Source organism: Cervus canadensis, chromosome 15 (assembly GCF_019320065.1).
Source record: "Cervus canadensis isolate Bull #8, Minnesota chromosome 15, ASM1932006v1, whole genome shotgun sequence".
In the NCBI taxonomy this organism is placed as follows: Eukaryota; Metazoa; Chordata; class Mammalia; order Artiodactyla; family Cervidae; genus Cervus; species Cervus canadensis.
Genome location: NC_057400.1, coordinates 68598538 through 68620353, shown reverse-complemented (window position 1 = coordinate 68620353; position 21816 = coordinate 68598538). Strand labels below are relative to the sequence as shown.

General features: G+C 41.2%; 2 protein-coding genes across 4 annotated transcripts in view; one reads left to right on the top strand and one right to left on the bottom strand.

Moving 5' to 3' along the window:
* NAB1 (NGFI-A binding protein 1) overlaps window positions 1-13936 on the bottom strand; it is a 47134-nt gene extending 33198 nt beyond the window's left edge. The window contains exons 1-2 of one of the 3 annotated variants that reach the window (XM_043487573.1): window positions 13670-13936; window positions 1652-2489 (exon numbers count right to left, since the gene is read on the bottom strand). In XM_043487573.1, the coding sequence (XP_043343508.1) occupies window positions 1652-2470 (819 nt within the window). In that variant the 5' untranslated portion in view covers window positions 2471-2489; window positions 13670-13936. Of the gene's footprint in view, window positions 1-1651; window positions 2490-12952; window positions 13640-13669 lie in introns of those variants that run through there. The other 2 variants (XM_043487572.1, XM_043487571.1) reach the window with 2 other exon arrangements.
* On the top strand, window positions 13083-20738 carry LOC122453680 (translation initiation factor IF-2-like). The gene is made up of 4 exons (XM_043487767.1): window positions 13083-13163; window positions 13282-14404; window positions 15112-15203; window positions 18928-20738. The coding sequence occupies exons 1-4, from the start codon at window positions 13083-13085 to the stop codon at window positions 18988-18990; spliced, it is 1359 nt and encodes a 452-aa protein (XP_043343702.1). The 3' UTR covers window positions 18991-20738.
* The last annotated feature ends 1078 nt before the right edge of the window (window positions 20739-21816 follow it).

Here is a 21816-nt window from a genome sequence, read left to right as displayed (position 1 = left end):
TAATGATAAAGAAAATATAAATTGTTCCAGCTTTTTTAGATGGCAATTAAGCACTATCTACTATAATATTAAATCTACATATTCTTTGGGCCCATAATTTTACATGTTGGAATCTATTCTATAGGAAAAGATGTACAAATCTGTAAAGGTATATGTGTATAGTGTTTTAATATATAAAATTTTAAACTAGATATATATATTTATATAAATATAAATATATAAACATATATTTATATAAATATAAATATTTTCTATAATTACATACATATATATAATTATATATATACTATATATATATTTAAAATATATAACATTTTTAAAAAATGAAAACTTAAGTGACATCAAAAAGTGAATGGCTCAGATAACAGCACATACATACTGTGAAATATAATGTAATCCATAAATGAATACAGTAGCTCTATATGTAACCGTTTGAAAATATAATAGTATACTGTACTTTGAGTATATTATTAAGTTTAAAAAAAAAGAATTTGGAGAAGAGTGTGCAAAATATGACCCCACATTTGTATATGTAAAGGAAAGTAGCTGGATGTTTACAGATTCAATTACTTCACATCCTTCTGTAGGTACTGAGTACTTTTTCAATGAGTATATACTATTTTTTTCTTCAAGTACAAGTCTGTGGGGAATGATCTTATGTTTGTAAGTAATGAAATACTGCATTCAACTGAAAATTTTTTTCAAGCAGAATTTCTCTCTTTCTTCTAATGGATAAATGGCTATAAATTTTAGCTATGAAACAGCTTTTGTTTAAAAAAGGTAATTTTTAAATGCACTTATTTTTCAAATATTTATTCAGTACATTAGATTCAGAGGATATAAAAATGAATGAGATACAATTTCTACCTTGAAGAATCCCAACGTACACTGTGAGGGACAGACCAATATATTAAAAAGTACAATAAAGTGTTGAAGTTACTGTGATAGAAGTATGCATAGGGGTAAAAATGGAAAGGAAAGGTCATTCTACTTAGGGGAAAACACACTATAAAAGACTTAAGCTCATGCTTGAGTCTTAAAGATGATGTATTGGCCAGACAGACAAGAAAAAGGGAGCCAATGTGAAAGAAATATACATACATGTACTCTTCTACTTAAGCAAAATATTTCTAGATAGACTGCTACAAAAATAAAATGAGGATTTTTAATGTCAAATGTCACAACAAAACAATATTCAAAGCTACAATAATTCTTCTAACATTCATCTAATATAATTTTGTTTTCTATGCTATGTGAAAATCACTTTAAGTTCTGGTTATTTTTTTTACAACTTTTTTTTCTAAAAAGTCTACAAAAATGATATTTAAGTTAGATTTAAAATTTCATTTTAATTCTTAATTAAAAGACAAACTGCCTTGTAAATGCAGACTTTATGCTTTCACTACTTAAACTGATAGTATTCTAAGAGTCACTCTACACTACAATTTTAAAGTTAAACATGTTTGAATTCAACACAGAAATACCTTAACACCATAAATACAGTCAATTTTCACTAAAGAGTTACATTTTGCTGAACCTAAATGTCTTTAAGCCAGGGAGTGTATCATCTCTGCTGTAAGCTATTATCAAGTTAATCTCTTTAAGAGACAGCACACCACATACACACAAAGAAAAATGTGAGCTTTTTTACCTCATGAAGTGTGAGGTGTTTCCCATCCTTCCTCTTCGAATCAAATCTGCCATATATTGCACTGTATTTTCGAATTTCCTCTTCTTTGTGTGGATCGTCATCACTCATCTCAAAGATGTGACCAATCATCTTGGCCAACTTCTTGTTGGTTTTCAGCAGCTCTTTAACTTCGTTCAAGTCACTTTTTGGCAGCGTGGGGGCCATCCGCTCCACACACTCGGCTACAGAGAGGGCGGCAGCAGCATCCAGCACCTCGCTACTTTCTTTTGGGGACGCCGGGGAGCCAAGGTCAGCTGGGGAGAGGCTGTGCTCGCTCTCGGAGGCGTGGTGGCCCTGCCAGAGTCGGGAGTCACTGAGACTCTGCAGCGCTAGGCTGCCTACCACGTCTGACTTCCCCTGTCCCAAGCTCTGCACGCACGTGGTGGCAGCACACTTGGGGATTTTTAAATGAGGTTCTCGGGAACTGCTGTTCCTTTCATAACTGCTGCAGGATATTCCCAGCCATGTCGGTGAGCCCTCTGGTAACTTATAGATGGGTATGCTACTGACAGGCAGAGACGTCAGTGGCTGATTGAAAAGGCCAGGGTTTGTAACCCAGTCTCTCAAAGCCTTCTGCAGCCTTCTAACATGAAGGGGCTTGCTAGCCATGCCCACGAGTGCCATGATCTCCAAGAACTCCTCTTCTCCAGCTTCACAAAGTTGCTGGACATCATCACCGCCTTGTTGGATAAAGGCATCGAAATAAGAAAGCAGGTTGGCTTTTTGTAATATTCTATACAGCTGCAACTCCCCCAGGGTCCTGGGTAAGGCTGCGGCCATCACTGTGGATGGGCTTAACCTGCAAAAAGGAGAGAGGAAATGCTCATCACACTTGCTAAAAAACTTCTTAAGCCTCTCTGTCGGACACTACAGGGTTTAAGATTGCAGTATGGGAAGAATAAAAAACAAGGAGCATTTGCACAGCAACTGACTGTTAAGGAAGCATTCTCTCTATGCTGTGTGTGTGTGTGTATGTGTGTCTGTGTGTGTGTGTGTGTGTGTGTGTGCGTGCACTCAGTCGTGTCTGACTCTTGGCGACCCATGGACTGTAGCTGCCAGGCTCCTCTGTCCATGGGATTTTCCAGGCAAGAATACTGGAGTGGTTTGCCATTTCCTACTCCAGGGGATCTTTCTGACCCAGGGATCGAACCTCAGTCTCTTGTGTCTCCTGCATTAGCAGGTGGATTCTTTACCACTGATGCCATCTGGGAAGCCTCTCTGTACCTGCAAGTTATCTTACTCTCCTAACAATCATAATGATCAATAGTCAGTAATGGTTTCCGTTGTAAAGGAAAAAAACATGAAGGCTCAAAGATCAGCAACTTGCCTGAGATCTCACAGGTAGCTAAACAGGTCTAGCGACTTAAGCCAAACACGCCCACAGGGCTCTGTATCCTGTATTTTTGAGTATTCAATCTGCTGCTTCCACGGTGCACACACAGAGGTGAAGTGAAGGATAACAAAATTCTGAAGGAGGTAAGAGTGTACTCTGCTACTATGCACCGAACACTTGTGTCAGACCACGTGATAAACAGGCACTTAACGTTACATCTCATCCTCGCAACAGCCTGTGAGATGGGTATAGTTAGTTCTTATTTTATAAAGAAAAAGTAGCAAGATTAGCTTGGCAGGCAGAAGATGAGAGATTTCAGTATGAACTAGAATTGATAAGATACAAGGTGGTATATTTAGGAATGGAGAAAAAAGAGGCAGGAAAAATTCAGACAAATAAATGGCAAGACTTGGTGATCACTTAGGTGTAAGCGATGAAGAGAGAGGAAACAGTTACCATTTTTTTAGAAATACTTTTTGTGGTTCCAGAAACAGACTAATAGGTGACTATGGGATTACCTATGCGAGAGTCTAGAACTGCAACAGGCATCAGGGATACAGAAAATTAGGGATGTTGGAATTCCCTTTCAAACACATGGCATTTAAGAATGTAGCACAAGACATAATGCTGAAGCAGAGCTGTCCTGTTTGCAAAATAACAGCATGGAAACTCAGTTTGTCTCAGGGTTCAAGAGAGAGGATGAAGCCAGTGGGTGTGGAAGAGCCCAAGACAGAGCCAAGGAAGTTATACTCCTAGAGCCCAAGGAAGGCAGAGAAGTCTCCCTTTAAAGAGACAGAACAAGAACCAGCAAAGCACTTCTTGACCTCTTCGCAGTTTTATTTAAAAGTCATTCACAGTTGCCTGGAGACCTCCCACATATATAGAGGAGCTGGCCAAGTACTTCCAGTTAAGAGAAACAAACTTGTAATCAATGCACCTTTAGGATTAAAAGGCTCCTACAGCCCTCTATAGCAAAAATTATAGAAAGCCAAAAGAATACATACATTGGAAGAAAATGCAAGTACACTCTCAACTCAAGAAAGTCAGGAGCAATTGTTAACTGGGAGATTCGGCAAGCTAAGGAATATTGGGAACAGCCCTGAAGGCCAGATCAACAAATTTGGGACTTCTGCTTTACATCATTGGGCAGACTGCTATACCAAATTCTAGTCTCAGTCATCCCATCCAAGGAGAATGCATTTCCCTACCACCTTAAGGACTGACTCCCAGGAAACCCCAGCTCCTGGAACCCCTGTGTCATCCACAATCTGCTCTCATCAACTACTGACCTCCTCAAATTTTATGGCCCTTTTTAAGTCATGACCTGATGACTTCCCAAGATATATATTTTTTAAAAAATTCAATTTGGGACCATTAAACTTCTGCTGACAGCCAGGAAACCACTTGGGGTGCCTTTGAAAAATATAATTTCCTAGTGTTGCATCTCAGAAGACTCTTGTGATTTGGCAAAACTGGCAAACTACACTGGAAGATCCCTATTTAGTGTACCCTCTGGGCACCACAAACTCTTACAGCTTCTGAGACCACCTTTGTGTTCATGTCATGTTAGTTCTCTGGATAGAAACATTTCTGCACCTTCTGAATCACTCATAAGAGGATGTGTTCTATCCTCCCATTCACAGGGAGACCTCTGAGGGAGAGAATCGATCATCCAGCTGGACACTAACCCACAAAAACAAGCTCCGGGGAGTTACAGACGCAAGTTCAAGTCTATACTGAACAACACTATACCAAATAGAAGGGTTTCTAGAAAGCATATGAGACAGCGGGAAGGAAACCCATTTTCCCTTCACACACTTAATGCAGTAATTCCACAGGCTTTCAACTCCAGAGTATACACATACATAAACATATATGTATACACATACACAAACATATATGTATACACATACACACGCGAAAGCTTTTTTATAAGAGGGCTGTAACCTTGCAAGATTCATGGCGTCATCAATGACCTCACCATCTATACTCCCCCCAATTATGGAGCAAGCTAAAAATTACCTGAGAAAATCTAGAACAGAGTTCTTGAGTCTTCTTATGAGCAATAACAAAGAATATATCATGGACAAATATAAAAGAGAAGTTTAAGAAAAAGAGAATTCAAAACTCACACTTAGGTTTTATTCTCCTGAGACAGTCAATGGTTTTAGAAAATCTTAATTTTCAATTTTTATCCTTTCTCATCTTTACCCAGAAAAAAAAAGACACCCCCTAGTTTCCTAAGAGAAAGCTCTTATGTTCCAGTAAGAAAGTAGTTACCATTATAACATCTCCACCAGTAGACCAAGTGTGTGTTTCCGAAGTCAAGATACCAGATGAAAGATAAATAAGTGAACTATTTAGAGTCCCAGGAGACTTGCTAAAGGCCCACACTTACTGCTGGGAAAGGACTTTTCTTCCTAAGCTTTCTGCTTTAAGAGCACGTTTCAGTTTCTCATAAAGCCCGTTGCGATCATTTAAACACCCACCACTTCATACATTAACTTAATTTGATTTAAAAGAAAATTTTTATAAGACAAGATTTTCTGTTTTTACAAACTCTGTCTATTCACGCTTCAACATGAAGGTCAAATAAATCAAAAGAAAGCTGCATCTCTCTAATCGGAAGTGAACACAAAAGGATTCTAATACAATGCAACATATCATAGGCAGCTAACAGCACAGTCAGTCTACTCAGCTGAAAACTCCAGTTACCTGGCCTGTGCAAGAGATGCTGGAACAACCATGCTGAGTCTGACCTTTTTATGAATTCCACAATTAAGAGAAATCAGTTATCCATTTTTACTGCATTCAAAAACTAAACCAAGGGCCTGCTGCCTATATACAGCAAACCTCCACTTGCACCAGCTTAGATGTTCTTCAGTCCAGTTAGTCCCAAAGGAAGAGGAATAAAACAGTGATTCATTTAAGGCCATTTGTTGTTGTTTGCTAATTCAATGATCTATTTTAAATGGTAATAATTTGTTCCAGAATCTTTTAAAGACAAACTCACTTTGGCTCCTTCTGGGGTAGGATCAGTCATCTGCCAAGATTTAAACTATGCTAAGTGAAGTAAGGAGTTGGTTTGGCTCCAAAAGCTTTACTGGTCAACTCCTGCTTTGTCCTTGAACCACAAAACAGAACTTAGTATAAATATGGGAAACAAAATTTCTCTTTCTCCAAGCTGGGTTGTGGGGATTTAGGGTAAGACAGAGATCTTTAATGGTCACAAGGGAAAAGAAGAACCATTCCTTCAAACCTGCCTCAGTCTAGTCCAAGAAGCTTCAGCCTGCCTTCTGTCCCAACTCTTCCACCAAAGCTCCCAAGTAAATACTGAGTGATCATCAGTTTTTCTCTTTAACCTCTCTGCAGTTTGACATCACTCCTTGAAATGCTCTTCACCTGACTTTTTACTATGTTATGCTGCCTTCCCTTACTCTATTCTAACTGCAGGAGTTCTCCAAATTTTTATATTATATCCCATTTCTACTATCTTTCCATATTCTCCCCTGATGATGTCCTAGGCTTCAATATTCCCTATAGCAGGCTGACCTCCAAACCGCTATCTGTAGCTTGGACCAGTGGTTTATGGAGTCACTGCCAAGTGCTCTCAAACCCAAACACACACCAAGTGCTGACTCATACATATACATCTACTTTGCAAAGTAAAAAAAAAAAAAAACTTTGTGATTTAATCTCATTTAATAGTGTGATCAAATTCAAGTTGTCATTATAAGTATTCTCTATTGATAAAACACTAAAAGCAAAATCAATGAGTACTTGCTATTTTTTTTTTTAATTTAGAAAGTGATCTTCAAACCTGAAAAATGTGAGAACCCAAATTGTTTTTCTGATAATTCAGCATTTCACATGGAGACTGTCAGACTTCTCAAATTTGGTAAGCCCAAAAGCAAGTATGTGCTATCATCTTCCTCCCTTCTTCCAGATTCCCAAATCTATTCTTCCCAACTCTCATTGCTTTTAGTTGCACCACTACTCTTCCAGTTTTCTGGATTAATAAAAGTAGGGGTTTGTTTTTTTTTAAACTTTATTGTGATACAGTCAATGTACAATATTATACAAAAGATTCATGTGTACATTATAATGATTCACAATTTTTAAAGGTTGTATTTCTTTTCTGGGCTTCTGGTGGCTCAGCTAATAAAGAATCCTCCTGCAATGCGGGAGACATGGGTTTGATCCCAGAGCTGGGAACATCTCTGGAGGAGGGCATGGCAACCCACTCCAGTGTTCTTGCCTGGACAATCCCATGGACAGAGGAGCATGGCTGGCTACAGTCCACGGGGTGGCAAAGAGTCGGACACGACTAAGCACAGCACAGCATTTCTTTTATAGTCATTATAAAATACTGGCTCTATTTCCTGTGCTGTACAATATATCCTCGTAGATTATTTGTTTTATACATAGCAGTTTGTACCTCTTAACCCCTTTCTCCTATCTTGCCGGTCCGTTTTTCCCTTTTCCAGGTGGTAACCACTAGTCTGTTCTATATTTGTGAGTCTATTTCTTTTTTGTTATATTCACTAGTTTTATTTTTTAAATTCCACATGTGAGTGATATTATATAGTATTTGTCATCCTCTGCCTGAATAACATCCAATTCTATCCATGTTGTTGCAAATGGCAGAATTTCTTTTTTATGGCTGAATAACATTCCATTGTGTGTGTGTGTATGTATATATATCTTCTTTATCCACTCATGCTTTTGTTTTCCTCTTCCTTCCTCAAATCTACATGTCCTTAGGCCACATCACCAACCTTTTTCTCTGCCTCAAAAGCACCTAATCATAATTTTCCCCTTGCTTCTTGCCCCAACTTTGAAAACAGCCTCCTCACCTTCAATATACGCCATACTGCAATGTCGACTTCATCATCCTAAAGTACAGATGTGGCTCTTTACTCACTTATGCAAATTTCCCCACTGGATGGAGGAAAAAATCCAAACAACTCATACAGGTATCCTAGACCTACCCATCTTCCTCTGTAGCCCTTAACCTTCCCCTGATGCTTGTGCCAAACACTGGACTTTGCTCCAGTGGTTCTTCACAGACAGTTAAGAACCAGGAGACAGAGAAATAAGCACACACTTAAACAGTATGCTAAATGCTACGCTAAGTATTAAACATAAGGAGCCGTGAAACAGAGAAGCAAACTTACACGGCTCTGTGGGACAGATTACCGCAGGCTTTAAGCTCCCCGATGGCAGAATCAACTCATGGTTTAGCAGTAAAGAACCCGCCTGCCAATCAATGCAGGAGAGGTGGGTTGGTCCTTGGGTCAGGAAGATCCTCTGCAGGAGGGCATGACAACCCACTCCAGTCTTCTTGCCTGGAGAATCGCATGGACAGAGGACCCTGAAGGGCTACAGTCCACAGGGTTGCAAAAGTCTGACACGAATGAAGTAACTTAGCATACAAAATGTAGGGACTTGAGTCGCATTCAGCTTATATCCCTCTCTAATCTAAGTATTCAAAGAGGAATAACATCTCTGTTAAAAGCCTCTGTTGAATGAAACCCAACATTTGAGTCAGAATCTGATTAGCAGCCTCCTTTTTTATATATCAGGGCTTCCCTGGTAGCTCATCTGGTAAAGAATCTGCCTGCAAAGCAGGAGACCCTGGTTCGATTCCTGGGTCTGGAAGATTCTCTGGAGAAGGGATAGGCTACCCACTCTAGTATTCCTGGGCCTCCCGTGTGGCTCAGCTGGTAAAGAATTCGCCTATAATGTGGAAGAGCTGGGGTCGACCCTGGGGTGGGAATATACCCTGGAGAAGGGAAAGGCTACCCACTCCAGTATTCTGGACTGTATAGTCCATGGGGTCACAAAGAGTCGAACTCGACTGAGGGACTTTCACTTTGTATTCCAAAAGGGATCCCCTCTGTGTTGACTGCTGTCCAATCTAACAAGAGCCCATCCTGCGACTTTATCTCCCACCTTTCTCATTCCCTCATCCTCAGTACTTCCCTTTTAATCATATGGTGGATTTCTGTAAGATGGCCGAACGGGCTCCCTTTACCAGAATATATCATTATCAGCCTAGCCCCAATAGCAGCATTTTAAGAAGTCAATTTCAACCATGAGAGATCCTAGGTCTTTTCCCTCTTGATTTCTATGAATTAAAATGTCATCTCCAGATAACAAATATCAATCTTATTAATGATCATTAGATTCAAATGGATTCACAAACACTACTTTTGAATCCTCCTCTTCATGATGCAGGAAATAAAAACATGTATACACACACTTCTATCAAGTCTATGGCATTCCAAAGAAGAGACTCTTCCAGGAGTGGGTAGAAACCAAGGACAAAAATCTAGTAAAATCTGACTTATACGGAGAGGACTATCAATTCCTCCCAACACAGCCTGAAAGTTTTACTGTGAAATTATCTAAGTTAACACCAATCTCTTCCAGACTTCTAAAAAAGAAAATGTGAAAATACTTGGGAAGAGTTAGCTCATGAGTCATTTACAGAGTAAGGTGAATTAGTTCCACCGGATTGTTTTCCTCTAACACCTAGATGAGATCAGGTACACACCAAGGGAAAGAAAGGTAGAGACAGGAAATGGCAAGAAAGGAAACAGGAAATCTGAAGCGGGTGGCTACATTTAAAACCTCTGAGGTATGGCCAGGTTTGGGAGAATGTAGCCTGAAGGTATGGGTTTCTCTGGTTGCTCAGATGGTAAAGAATCTGCCTGTGATGCAGGAGACGCAGGTTTGATTTCTGGATGATCCCCTGCAGAAGCGCATGGCTACCCACTCCAGTATTCTTGCCTGAAGAATTCCATGGACAGAGGAACCCGGAGAGCTACAGTCGGCAGGGTCGCAGGGTCGGACGTGACTGAGTGACTAGGCACACACAGCCTGAGGTATGGGAGCCTGGGAGAGGGTGCAACGGGTACTTCACAGGCTGAGACTGAAAAGGCTGATGGCAAGCCAGAATCTGCATGACCCTTAAGCCTAGGAGTGAATTATTCTCATTTTTTTTTTCCTAGTCCCAGAGCTCAACCTAAAATAACCAAGTGTGGCTTAGTTACATCATGGGTTATTTAAGATTGCAAGGTGGTCCAGGAACTAACTCCTATGTATGTGTTTCAAGTATCAAATGATTTAACCAGGCATATTTATTATTAAGCATTCAGGAATGTATCTTAAGGCAAGATATTTTTGAGACACCAACATAATACTGTAAAGCAATTATCCTCCAGTTAAAAATAAATATTTTTTTAAAAAGCCGAAACAAAAAAAGATATTTTTGGATCTTATTACTGTAATATCTATGAAGTAAACATATATCTTCTAACACATTAACAATAATTTAGCAAACTTAAAATGTTCTCGCCTGATTTTTTTCTGAATTCTGAATGAAGCTGGAAAAAATTTCTTATAAACCTCTTAAAATTTTAATTATTCAAGGTGTAAGCTTGTATTTATCAGTATTAGGAAAATCAGATTTATTTTTTGCAATTAAACAATAAGTATGCATTAACTGTGATAACAACAGGTAAACACTAGTATTTCATATAATATGACTGGAAATTCTTCAATCAACTAACAGTCAAGTTAGTCCGCAAAATTAAGTGCCATTTGAGCATGTGGTGTGCACACAGTACATATAAAATTTTATTTCAGAAATTCCTCTTTAAAAATTATTAACATACTGTATAAATTAAGATGCAACTCTTTAAACACAATGTATTGATAAATGACAAACTATTTGAAAGCTTAATGGTATATTTTAGCTGTGAGAATTCTGACAAGGATTACTATTTTTTCCCCAACATCAACTTCCCACTTGTTTCATTGTTAAGTTTAAGAGAGTATATTCTACTATTGTACTAGTTATTGAAAATGTCAGATCAAAAAGTAAATTTGCCCTTAATATAATAACTGTACGATTCTTCATTCTACTAAAAGGAATGAACGAAACAGTTAAAACTAAATCCAAAGCAAAGGGGCTAGGAACCTTATATTATCCTTAAGTGGGCATTATGTATTCCTCATTGTTTTTAATAAACTTTATGAAATATGCATACATAGACGATTATGCTAAGGAAGATCTTAACCTGCTTAAAAAGTATTATAAAATGGTCATTTCTGTGGAAGTAACATAAAATGTATCATACTTCTGTGGTATCCAGAATTCGGCTTCACATTTAAGGGTAAATTTTACAAAGCTTTTATTCCCAATAACGTACATGCATAGCATCAACAAAAACAGTTAGACTTATAATGGACCAGATGAAGCCCAAGTATTAGGACAGAGTCTAGGATACAAAAACCTGACATACTTCTGTTTCCATGCAACCATTCTTTACTTTAAATATTTAAAGTTCCTGCAATAAATTCTTCAAAGATCTCCACCACTTTGTCATACATTATAATTTTTTCTTTCAAAACAGTCATGGTACAAATCCCCAAAATCTTTAATAATAAGCCAATATGCTCTTAAAATGTGATCAAAAGAAAATACCTAAAGCTTTAACTGATTCTCCAAATAACAAGGAGAATGGAAACATATTAACTTTCTACAGGGCAATGGATGTTACTAGTCAACAAAAAAGGAAAATTTTTCATTAACCGAGATTATTCAATTTTGTTAATTCTCAAACAAGGCAAGATATATTCACTGAATACAGCAAATTACTTATTAGCTATATAAGCTCACTAAATTTCCTTGTATCAGCTACAGTATTCCTAAGGATTTCTGTCATGTTTGCTACATCCATAATTAGCAGGAAGAGTGAAATAAAAATCTACAATGCCTCAATGTTTTTATTATTATTATCACTGATTTACTCACACATAATAGGAAATCACCAGAGCCAAGGAAAACAAAATTTTCCTAATACCAGGCTGGCATATTAACTTTTATGCAAGCTGCTAAAAATAATAAAATTAAAAGGAGAAACCTTCCAATGGTTCTTTGGTATTTTCTTTCATGACCTGATTTCCCAATAACTAATACCCAAACAGAAATAAAGTAGGTTGACCTTGCAGATATATATAAACTCTCAAGAGAATCCTGCTGCTCACTCAGTCATGTCCAACTCTTTCTGACCCCATGGACTGCAGCCACCAGGCTCCTCCGTCCGTGGGATTATCGAGGCAAGAATACTGGAGTGGGTTGCCATTTCCTTCTCCAAAAAGAATCCTAACATGCACAATAATACCTACAAGGAGAATATAATTTTTAAAACTTAACGAAAAGACAGTATTTAATGTTTCAAGTACTGGAAAGTGGAGGAAAAAGGCTACCCCTGAATCTAAGAGACACTTTTACTGGCTCTTAGGCTAGACTAGAAGCAGCTTTTTAAGGTCTTCTGGAAAACATCAGCTCCCATCCAAAATAGAGAAAGTAAATCCTATGCATCTTTTCTCCCACTATTCCTTCTTAAAACCCACACATAAATTCCGACATGTCATAATCTGGTATGGTTTACAGGGAAATTTTTCAAAAAAAGTGAAAATCTAAGAAAGTATTTCATTGTGTGCACACTTCTCTAACAAAACAGCCTAGCATTTCCTACGTGACTAATCTTTTTAAAATTCTGTTTCACTGTTCCTATGCTATCTAATATTATCTATTAAAACTGCCAAAATATTTTAAAACAAGATCTGAGTATCTCCCTCTCAGCTCTGATCTTTGCACTCCTTAAGTTTGCAGACATGTCACTGGCAAACCAACTGGTAGTGACAGGTTACTCCAAATCAACTCTGAAGGAAATTTTAAATTGACAGCTACCCCCAAATCTTCCCTGCCTCCCGAATCTCTCTGAAGAATTAAGTATATGCAAGTCAAGGATTCCTCCTGATCACCTGCTGCAAAACTTGGTCTGCAGAACCTATAAATGCATATTTCAATTCAATTATCCTTTCGCCCAAGATCTTACAAAATTTAGGCTCACTCGAAGTGTCCTTTCACATCTTGAGCCTTGTGAACCGCGAAGTTGCAGTCCCAAAGCATTTGACTGCACTCGCACCGTTTCTCCATAAATAAGGTCACAGACTTCTGCATCCAAGGCTTGTATGTCCCACATGTGTTGGCAAATTCCACACTCGGCCTTAGCGAGCACAAATGAGTCTCTCGCTTCCAGCTCACCTCGGTGCCAAGTTTCTGTAAGCCACTTTCAAGCAAAACTCTCCTTCCGCCTTTAAAAAGAAAACGACTACATTCCGTAGGAGAGGACACTCAGGACGAAAATTAAGACTCTAAAGTAAACAAACCAACAAAAAGACTCTGCCTCTGCGGAAAGACGCTGCAAAACTCCGGGGCCGGCGCGCGCTCCCACCGCGCACAACCCACAAGCGCTCCGCGCCGCGCGCGACGGCCAAAGCCGGGTGGGAAGAGTGGACGCCGCACCTCCGGCTTTCTGGGAGCGGAAAGCACAGGTCGGCCCCGCGGCCCGGCTCGCCCTCTGCTCGCTGCCCCTGTGCACCGATTCTCTCCGGGAATCGTCCACGAGAGCCCGAGGCCGCCCTCTCCTTCCGGAGGCGGCCGCGCGGGGCCCGCTGCCCTGGACGCCCGCCCCCCAAGTGCCGGCGCAGCCCGGAGACTCCGCCGCCCCAAGTTCGCCCGAGCACCGAGGCGTCTGGCACTTGGCGGACAGCTAGTCGGTACGTACGCGGCCAGCTGCTGCAGCGGTCTTGGCGCGCTCTCCCCAGAGGACGCCTCAGCCCCAACTCCGAAGTGACGGCCCCGGGCTCGGTCTCCTCAGTCGGCTGCGGCGGCCGGGACGCCCCCGCTCCCATCGAGGGGGGGAAGGGAAGGTGGTGGGCGCGTTCTCCCTACTCCCCCCTCCAGCTCGGGCCCGCGGCTCCTTCCCGCCCGCGAGCCCCGACGGCACTCGCTCGGCCGCGGCGGCGGCGGCGGCGGTGGCGGCTCCTCCCGACTCGGGCGCGCGGGCGGCTGGGGCGGCGGCGCCTCCCCCGCCGCGCCCTCCCCCCACTCCCCGCCCCGCCCCTCGCGCGCTCCCCCTCCCCCGCCCGCCTCCGCCGCCTCCGCCCCCCGCGCGCTGTCACACGGGGAGATTCCGCTCTTGCTACATGCGCCGCTCCGGCTCCCGCCCACGCGCGGCCGAGTGACGCAGATCCCGGCGTGGGCCGCCGCGGGGCGGGGGCGGGGGCGGCGGCCGCCGGGGCCCGGGCTCGGCCTCTTCCCGCCGCCCCCGCCCCGCGGAACCCGGAGGGCGGCCCATTCACGCGGCAGCTGGGAGGAACCAAACGGGCGCCTGGGAGGGGGCGGCTCCCGCGAGCCCAGCGCGGGGCGAGGGGCGGGAAGGGAGAAAACGGGGGTGGCGGGCAGGAGAGAAGGGAGGCCGCCTCGGGCCTGCTTGCCAGCTGCCGAGTGAACTGGGAAGGTTTGCAATTAAAAAAAAAAAAAAGGTTTAATGTGTGAGGTTCCCAATATAGTATTTCAAAGAGCACGCCCCGCCAAATCCAGCATCCCCCGGGAGGCTGACGTTGAAAGAAATAGCACGCTCGGCCCACTAATCTGGGCGCCTGGCTCGCCCCGCCCCCGCCGGCCCGAGGCGGGGGCCAGGTGCCGCCCGCAGCCCCCGCCCCCGGTCGGCCGGCCCCCGGGTCCTGCGGGAAGTTGGCCGCGGCCGCGAAGCCGGGGGCGAGGGGGGAGGGCTGGCAGGTGCGCGGGCCTGGAAGAGAAACTGGCAGTTGTTGTGAATCTCTGCTTCGCCCATCTTGCCCCCTCCCCACCACCGCCCTGGCATAGGAAGGTGGGAAGGAATGGGAACCCACGAATCCGAAGTGCGACTTTGACAAGGCTTGCTGGGTAGCTTCAGTCCAACCTTGTCAACTCTCCTGAAAACCTGCCTATTATTTTACTGGTTAATATTTTCTATTTCCATGTTGTAAAAATCCGACGGCGCTAGAACAGCCCTGGGATGTCTTAAAATTGAGCTCCCAGGTCACGCTGTAGGATTTTTGAATTTGGTTTGCGTGAACTTTTTCTAACCAAAGGAAGGTATTAAAACACCTCCAAAAATGTACTTAAACTATTGCCAAAAAATTCGGAAATTTGTTTTAGAATCTATTTTTCCTTTCTTTGCAGAAATGGGACAAGGGAAGAATTCCTCGAATTTTAGGATTGTGTTCTTGAAGGCTGGAGAGCGTTTAGTAAATATAGAACGACTGCAAATACAGGTAAAATTCCGTGTTAATGTTCATATACAAACTCGGTTTTATAGGAGGCCATTCCCACATCCTGGCTGGCCTCCCAGAGTGTGCCTACTTTGCTGATGGCTATACAAGGCATTCTTTGAGATGGGAAATTCTTCATACCACATCTTTATGTTGCAGCAATGGATTGGCTGATAACATTGAAAGAGAAAGACCTTATTAAAGTACTGAACCTTTTTCTTTTTGCAAAAGCATGTTATAGGAATGAGTAATGATACAATGGAATATATATAATTAAATCTCCTTTATTAGTGGAAGGTTTTGTCTGGAATAGTTGTGTTAGTGTATCATAGGAATAAGCATGCTTCCTTAAATTTTTCTTCAACTGAAGAATCAATCACTACGGGAAGTGTGTCTTAGCCTCATTGTCTCAGATTTGCAGTTTTGGACCCTGTTCCAAAGAGAAAGTTAACTTGGGTTGTAATAAAAACAACTTCATGGAAAGATACAGGTAAAGATATAGGTTAAATTTGTTCAGTTTTCAAATGAAATCTGCATGATTATTTTCTTCCAGTTCCTCTCTAGAATCTTGATGTTTTACACACATTACTGGTTCTGAACAGCTAGAGAAAAATGATTTACTTCCCTAAAGGTGTATAATCAGTGATTCATCAGTCATGAAATGAGTAGTCTTACCTGAACTGTTGAGCCTCCCAGTAGAATTGTTTCCAGAGTTGGAAGAAATGACATGAAATCCTCTTCCCAAACTTGAATCTCTGGCCAGCATAGAACACAATGCTGAAAAGGAAATGTGTCAGGGCAGATACTTTTTCTTCTGACTTGTAACTGGTTATTTCTACAGTTAAACATGGAAGTCTCTCCTTGTTTGTTTTCTGAGCACATTTAGATAGTATGTTCTTCCCACATTAAGAATGGCATTTTTGGCCCACTTTGCATTGCTTTAAACACCCATGATGCTGAGGGAAATGGTGGGAGGAAGGAAAATGAAGAAAAGAAAATATTTTAAGCTTTTAGCTTCCAATTCTGTATATCTGTATGACAACACTGTAGTTAATATGGCTGCTCAAAAAAAGAGTTGAGACATTCACCTGTACCTGAGACAACTCAGATAAAGAAGCATCGATTCTAAATAAATTCATCTCCTTACCATTTTCATTGCTAGTGCCATTCTTGACATCTCCCTCACAAAGCATGGTCTTCTGCCATGCCCCAGTCCTGGTAGTTTATTAAGGAAAAGCATTCCATCCCCTAAGGTAACAATTCTGGTTTTGGATTATTCTATATTCCATTGTATTCTGGTTTCGTATTATCCTATATTCCATTCTATTCTGTGTGTTTTACACATCCATTGAATTCAGTAAATGTATGTTTAATAGGATCTTAAAAAATGATTTTTAGAATGATTAGTGCATTTGCAAAAATAATGAATTTTTGGACAAAAAAATATTTCTGCATTGTGAAACTAAAAGGTTTGAGTAAAAAATGATGTAGAAAGTTGATAGTGGTTCTGACATTTAGAATGAAAATTTCCCTGGAAGAGCATTACTCTATTACTTTTAGAAAGATTCCTTTAAAATGCTTCAGGGATTCAAAACAAAAGAACAAATGATTTTACATGTTCTTAGAGGAGAGAAGGAATAACATGGCTTCTGACCAATAAGATCTGAAATATTGTATAATTTTGTCCTCTTTTTCTTCTGTGGTTGCTTAGAACAATTCCATTGTTGTTTAGTTGCTCAGTCATGTCTGCCTCTTTTGCAACCACATTTACTGTAGCCCGCCAGGCTCCTCTGTCCTTGGGATTTCCCAGGCAGGAATACGGGAGTGGGTTGCCATTTCCTTCTCCAGGGGATCTTACTGACCCAGGGGTCAAACCCTCAACTCCTGCACTGCAGGCAGATTCTTTACCTCTCAGCCCCCAGGGAAGCCCAGAACCATTCCATTCCATACCTAATTTTCTACTCTATGTGGTGGTGGCCCTACAGTTAACTGAGTCGTGTGTTATATTTATATTATAAGAAATATAATTTAAATTTCCCTTATTTTGCAATGTGAAATTTAAACTTTTGGATGTGTACATTGATTAAATTGGTGTTTTTAGTGTGTAGAGATTTGAATATTTTAAAATATATGAAGATTATAAACAAGTTTTTAAAGGTATGCTAATATATAGCTGATTATTTCAAGAGTCATGACTTTAAAGACACTTGCTCTTCTTAAAAATAAACAAATCTTCACCACAGGCTAATATAGAATTTTAAGATGTAAAGGACTATGAAGTTCACCTAGTTCAACCGCCTTTATACATTCAAAATATTTTCAAATGATTTTCAGAAATTCAACATACAACTAGTTTAGTTTCTAATAAGTTGGTTATTTTGAACTCATGTTGCAATTCTTGTTGGAAAAGAAAAGAAAATTGTTAGATTCCCAGGATGGGCTATAAGTCCTTATAGAATGCAAATGAAAACATCCAATTACAGTCTTAGTGGGGAGCCAAGTAGGATCTTAGAAGTCATCTAATTCAATTGACTTCTACAGATAAGGACATTTATGCTATACATTGCTGATATAAGAGCAGAAAAATACTAATATAATATTAGGCAGTAGATACAACCAAACATTTAATTGAGTAATTCTGGTTTTATTAACTATGCTCTAATATAAAAATTAAAAAATAACTTGCATTCAGGGACAATAGTCCTCACATTTTACAAATAAAGAATTTTGGAATATGAGAGGAAAAAAGCATTAAATGTTAAAAAATAAAAGCTAAAAGTTTGTCTTTAAGACAGAAGATAATGTAAATGGAAACTATTGAAAAGACAGCTACAGAGAATTTATGGGCATTTTATAGGGATTAGTGCCCTGTTTGTCTTCCTCCTCGGTCCTCTCAGGCTGCAATGTGGGAGACCTGGGTTCAATCCCTGGGTTGGGAAGATCCCCTGGAGAAGGGACTGGCTACCCTTCCACGGACAGAGGAGCTTGGTGGGCTACAGTCCATGGGGTCACAAAGAGACGGACACAGCTGAGTGACTAACACGTCTTTCCCCTTCTCTGGCCTCCATTGTGTCCGCCCTGTATAGTTAACTGTTCCATGACACTGTTTCAGGCCTCATCACACTACCTACTGTCCACTCATTCCTGGCTGTTACAGACTGAATGCTTGTTTCCTTACCATATTCATGTATTGAAATGCCATCCTCTAGTGTGATGCTGTTAGAAGGTGAGCCACGGGGAGATGATTAGGTCATGAGGGTGAGGCCCTCATGAATGGGATTAGTGTTCTTATAAACAAGACTGCTGGGTGCTCTCTTGACCCTTCCATTATGTGAGGGCATCGTGAGAAGACAACCATATAGGAAGCAGGAAGTGGCCCATCAGCAGACACAGAATCATCTGCCAGTGTCTGGATCCTGTATTTCCCAGATTCCAGACTGTGAGAAATAAATGTTTGTTAAGCCGTCATGGTACTTTTTGTCGTGGCAGCCTAATGGACTAAGGCTCTGGCCATTAATAGCTCTCAGCTAACTACACAAGGCCAAGTGGAGAGTAGGTCAAAAAAATACTCTGCTCAGCCTCTGAAATTAATCCAACCATCTTCCATTCGCACACTCCATTCTTGTTCTTGTTGCTCACAGTCCCATGTTTGGCTTCTACTCTTCTCCCCCCGGTTTGCTGAGATTGACAGCAAGTCGGTGCTCACTCTCCCACCTTGCCTCTTCAGGTCTACACTGTGCAGGTAAACGACCCACCAGTTCAAGTCCCCCTTTTAAAGCATTCGCCGTGAGAGTGGATGGAAGACTTTGTTTGTTCCCTTAACAAAGGTGTATGACTAGTTAACCAAGACGTGGAGTAAAGCAATAGGAAAAGAGCATGTAAGAAAGAGAACTTTCTTGAAGTAAATGGGCAAGCGTTGAAAGAAAGTGGGAGGAGATGAGACAAAAAGAAGCTAAGTGCACTTGTGAGAAGTTAACTAAAGGGGGCATAACTCTTGGAAGAAGTGAAAAACCAAGGAAGAAGTACCCAAATCCATAGCTCTCCTAAAGGAGAAAAAAAGAAGGGACAGAAAAGTGATCACCCCAACATAAATTCCTCTAAGCTCACCACAAAGCTGTGCTCTTGACCTGGGATGGATGGCAGTGATGGATGGAGTATTGGGGATAGATCTGCAGGAAGAAGGGGTAGAGAAAGAGCTGGTGTCCTGCTCTCCTGACTTGCAGAGAGCCTGTACGTTCGTTCCCTTTAAGTTGGATTAGAAGAGGTGGTGAATGTATCAGACACAAGTGCGTATCAGGTAGAAGTGCATATCAGGAAAAGGAAAGAAAAGCAGAATGGGTTCAAAAAACACCCTCTGTGCCAAGTGCTTTCACTACACCGTGGTTCAGATATGAGGAAAGCGAATGTGTTAATATTAATGAGTTGGGCTAATTGTCACAACAAATTACTCAACACTGCCTTCTAGGAGCAGATGCTTGGAAAGGACAATGCATGTATTGTACAATAAGAGACTTAGAGCTATTGACATAAAAGTAAATCATGTTCACATACAATTGCCAAGTTACAGTTTGGATTTATTGTTATCTTACTGGGATTTATACATCATGACTCATCAGCCTGCCCAGGATTGGCAATAGTATATGGGAGTCAAGAATGTTAAAGACCTTGACTTCTGAATAATAGAAACTAGTGCTGCCTTTTCTTTTCATCTTGTACTGTAACAACACTCTCTAATAGTGACAGAGTGTGAGTTTTTTCCGACCATAAATGTATTTCTTAAATAAAATTTTCCAAATACTTCTGGTATTGGTAAGTTTAGGAGTTCTTATGTAAATTGCTGGTCAAAAGGTAAACAAGCATTAGAAGAGTAACTCAGCAAATTGAGCCAAGAGTTTCAAAGTAATCATACAAGTAGATCCAGCAGATTCATTTCTAGGGTATTATCCAAGTTTATAAACATTTAAGAAGAAGATATTTATCACAACTTTATTTACAAAATTGAAAAACCAAGACACTTGAGATGATGAATTGATTAAATTATAGTACATCGATGTGATGGAATACATTTAATTAATATTTAATAACCTTGGGAAATGATCATGATACAATAGTAGTAGTCAAAATAGGACAAAACTGAACAAACTATAATCACTCTAGCTAAATATGAAAGGAAATTTACCAAATCTTAGCAGCAGTTATCTCTAGATGACGGTATTATAGATCATTTTTTATCCTTCTATTAATCAGAACTTTCAACAATAAACATGCATTAACTTTAAGAATCAGAGGGAACATTGCACTGTTATTTGTTTAAAAAAGATCTTGCTTCAAAAGCAGTTTACAATGAAATAAAAATGAAAACAAAATTCTATGTTTATCTATTTGAAAAGAGCAACAAAAATCAGGAACTTATTCAGTGAATATATATGTATGGAGTACTTCGTATGTTAGTTATCTATACTGAACTGTATATTGAGAGCCTACCATGTGTGAGATGGGAATGTATGATATATATTCTGAGCCACTGGGGAAGCCCAGACTGGGGGGTGGGGGGTGGGGGGGTGGGGTGTGTGTGTGTGTGTGTGTGTGGTGGTTTAGTCGCTAAGTCGTGCCCAATGACCCCGTGGACTGTAGCCTGCCAGGCTCCTCTGTCTGTTGGATTCTCCAGGCAAGAATACTGGAGTGGGTTGCCATTTCCTTCTCCAGGAGATCTTCCCAACACATTAGGAGCAGCTTTAATCTGATGTTACAGTCATACCTCTTTTCTTTTTCTGATTAATCATTAAGGCAGGTATAAACTTGTATCTTCTTGAAGGTGCCCCTCCTCCAGAAACGGATGCAGTTCCGGGACTTTTGTAGTTCTTCCACTGGGCTTCCACAGCCAAACGGACAGAATTGGCTTCTGGGCAGCCTCTGGTGTCCCCGTGTCTCACTGCACCTGTTTCGTTGCAGTGAACTGGGCCCTCCAGCCACATTACTGGTGCAGGACTGCTGAGACCTTTCTGCAGACTGTGTGGTCCTTTAGGGGAGGAAAGAGGAGCCCAGTCTCCCTAAGTCTGCCATTCGCAGGACTCCCCTCTTCCTTCATTTCACAAGCAAACCTCCCGAGAGTGCTGCCTCCACACTGACCTTGACCTTCTCCATGCTCAAAGCCAGTCCTGCCCCCATCCCAGGGATCACACTGGCAGTGTTGGCTCCCTTTCAGACTACTTTCTGATACAACAGGTCTGAATTTTGTCTTACAGTATCTTTTCTGGATTATATGCGTTTTGAGTCATTCTTCTCACGCCTGTCCTCCCAGCCTCTCAGATTGCCTAACAGCCGAGGTTCATCTGCGTGAGGACTATTTACATTGCTGAGAAGGTTACCGTGGCAGGCTGCCCAGATGCTTCTGATCCAGATCCTCTGTGCCAGGGCCGCTGCGCAAGGCCCCTCTGTGTCCCTCCTGGTCGCCCTCCACTCCTCCTCACACATACTGTGGATGGGTAGGAGTTTTGAAGAACTGAATGCTCCACCTTCCCTGTATGCTAAGGTCAAGAAATAGGCAGGTTACTTATAAGGGGCATTTTGCACACAAGAATGGACACGCAGAAGCAGATGGACGGTGGGAGGGCTA

What these genes read in the sequence shown, in the direction of transcription:
- LOC122453680 (XM_043487767.1), top strand. Translation starts at nt 13,083, where the DNA reads ATGTGTTGGCAAATTCCACACTCGGCCTTAGCGAGCACAAATGAGTCT. An exon ending in CACCTCGGTGCCAAGTTTCT is followed by an intron (nt 13,164 to 13,281) that starts GTAAGCCACTTT and finishes ACCAACAAAAAG; the next exon opens with ACTCTGCCTCTGCGGAAAGA. An exon ending in TAGAACGACTGCAAATACAG is followed by an intron (nt 15,204 to 18,927) that starts GTAAAATTCCGT and finishes TTGCCTCTTCAG; the next exon opens with GTCTACACTGTGCAGGTAAA.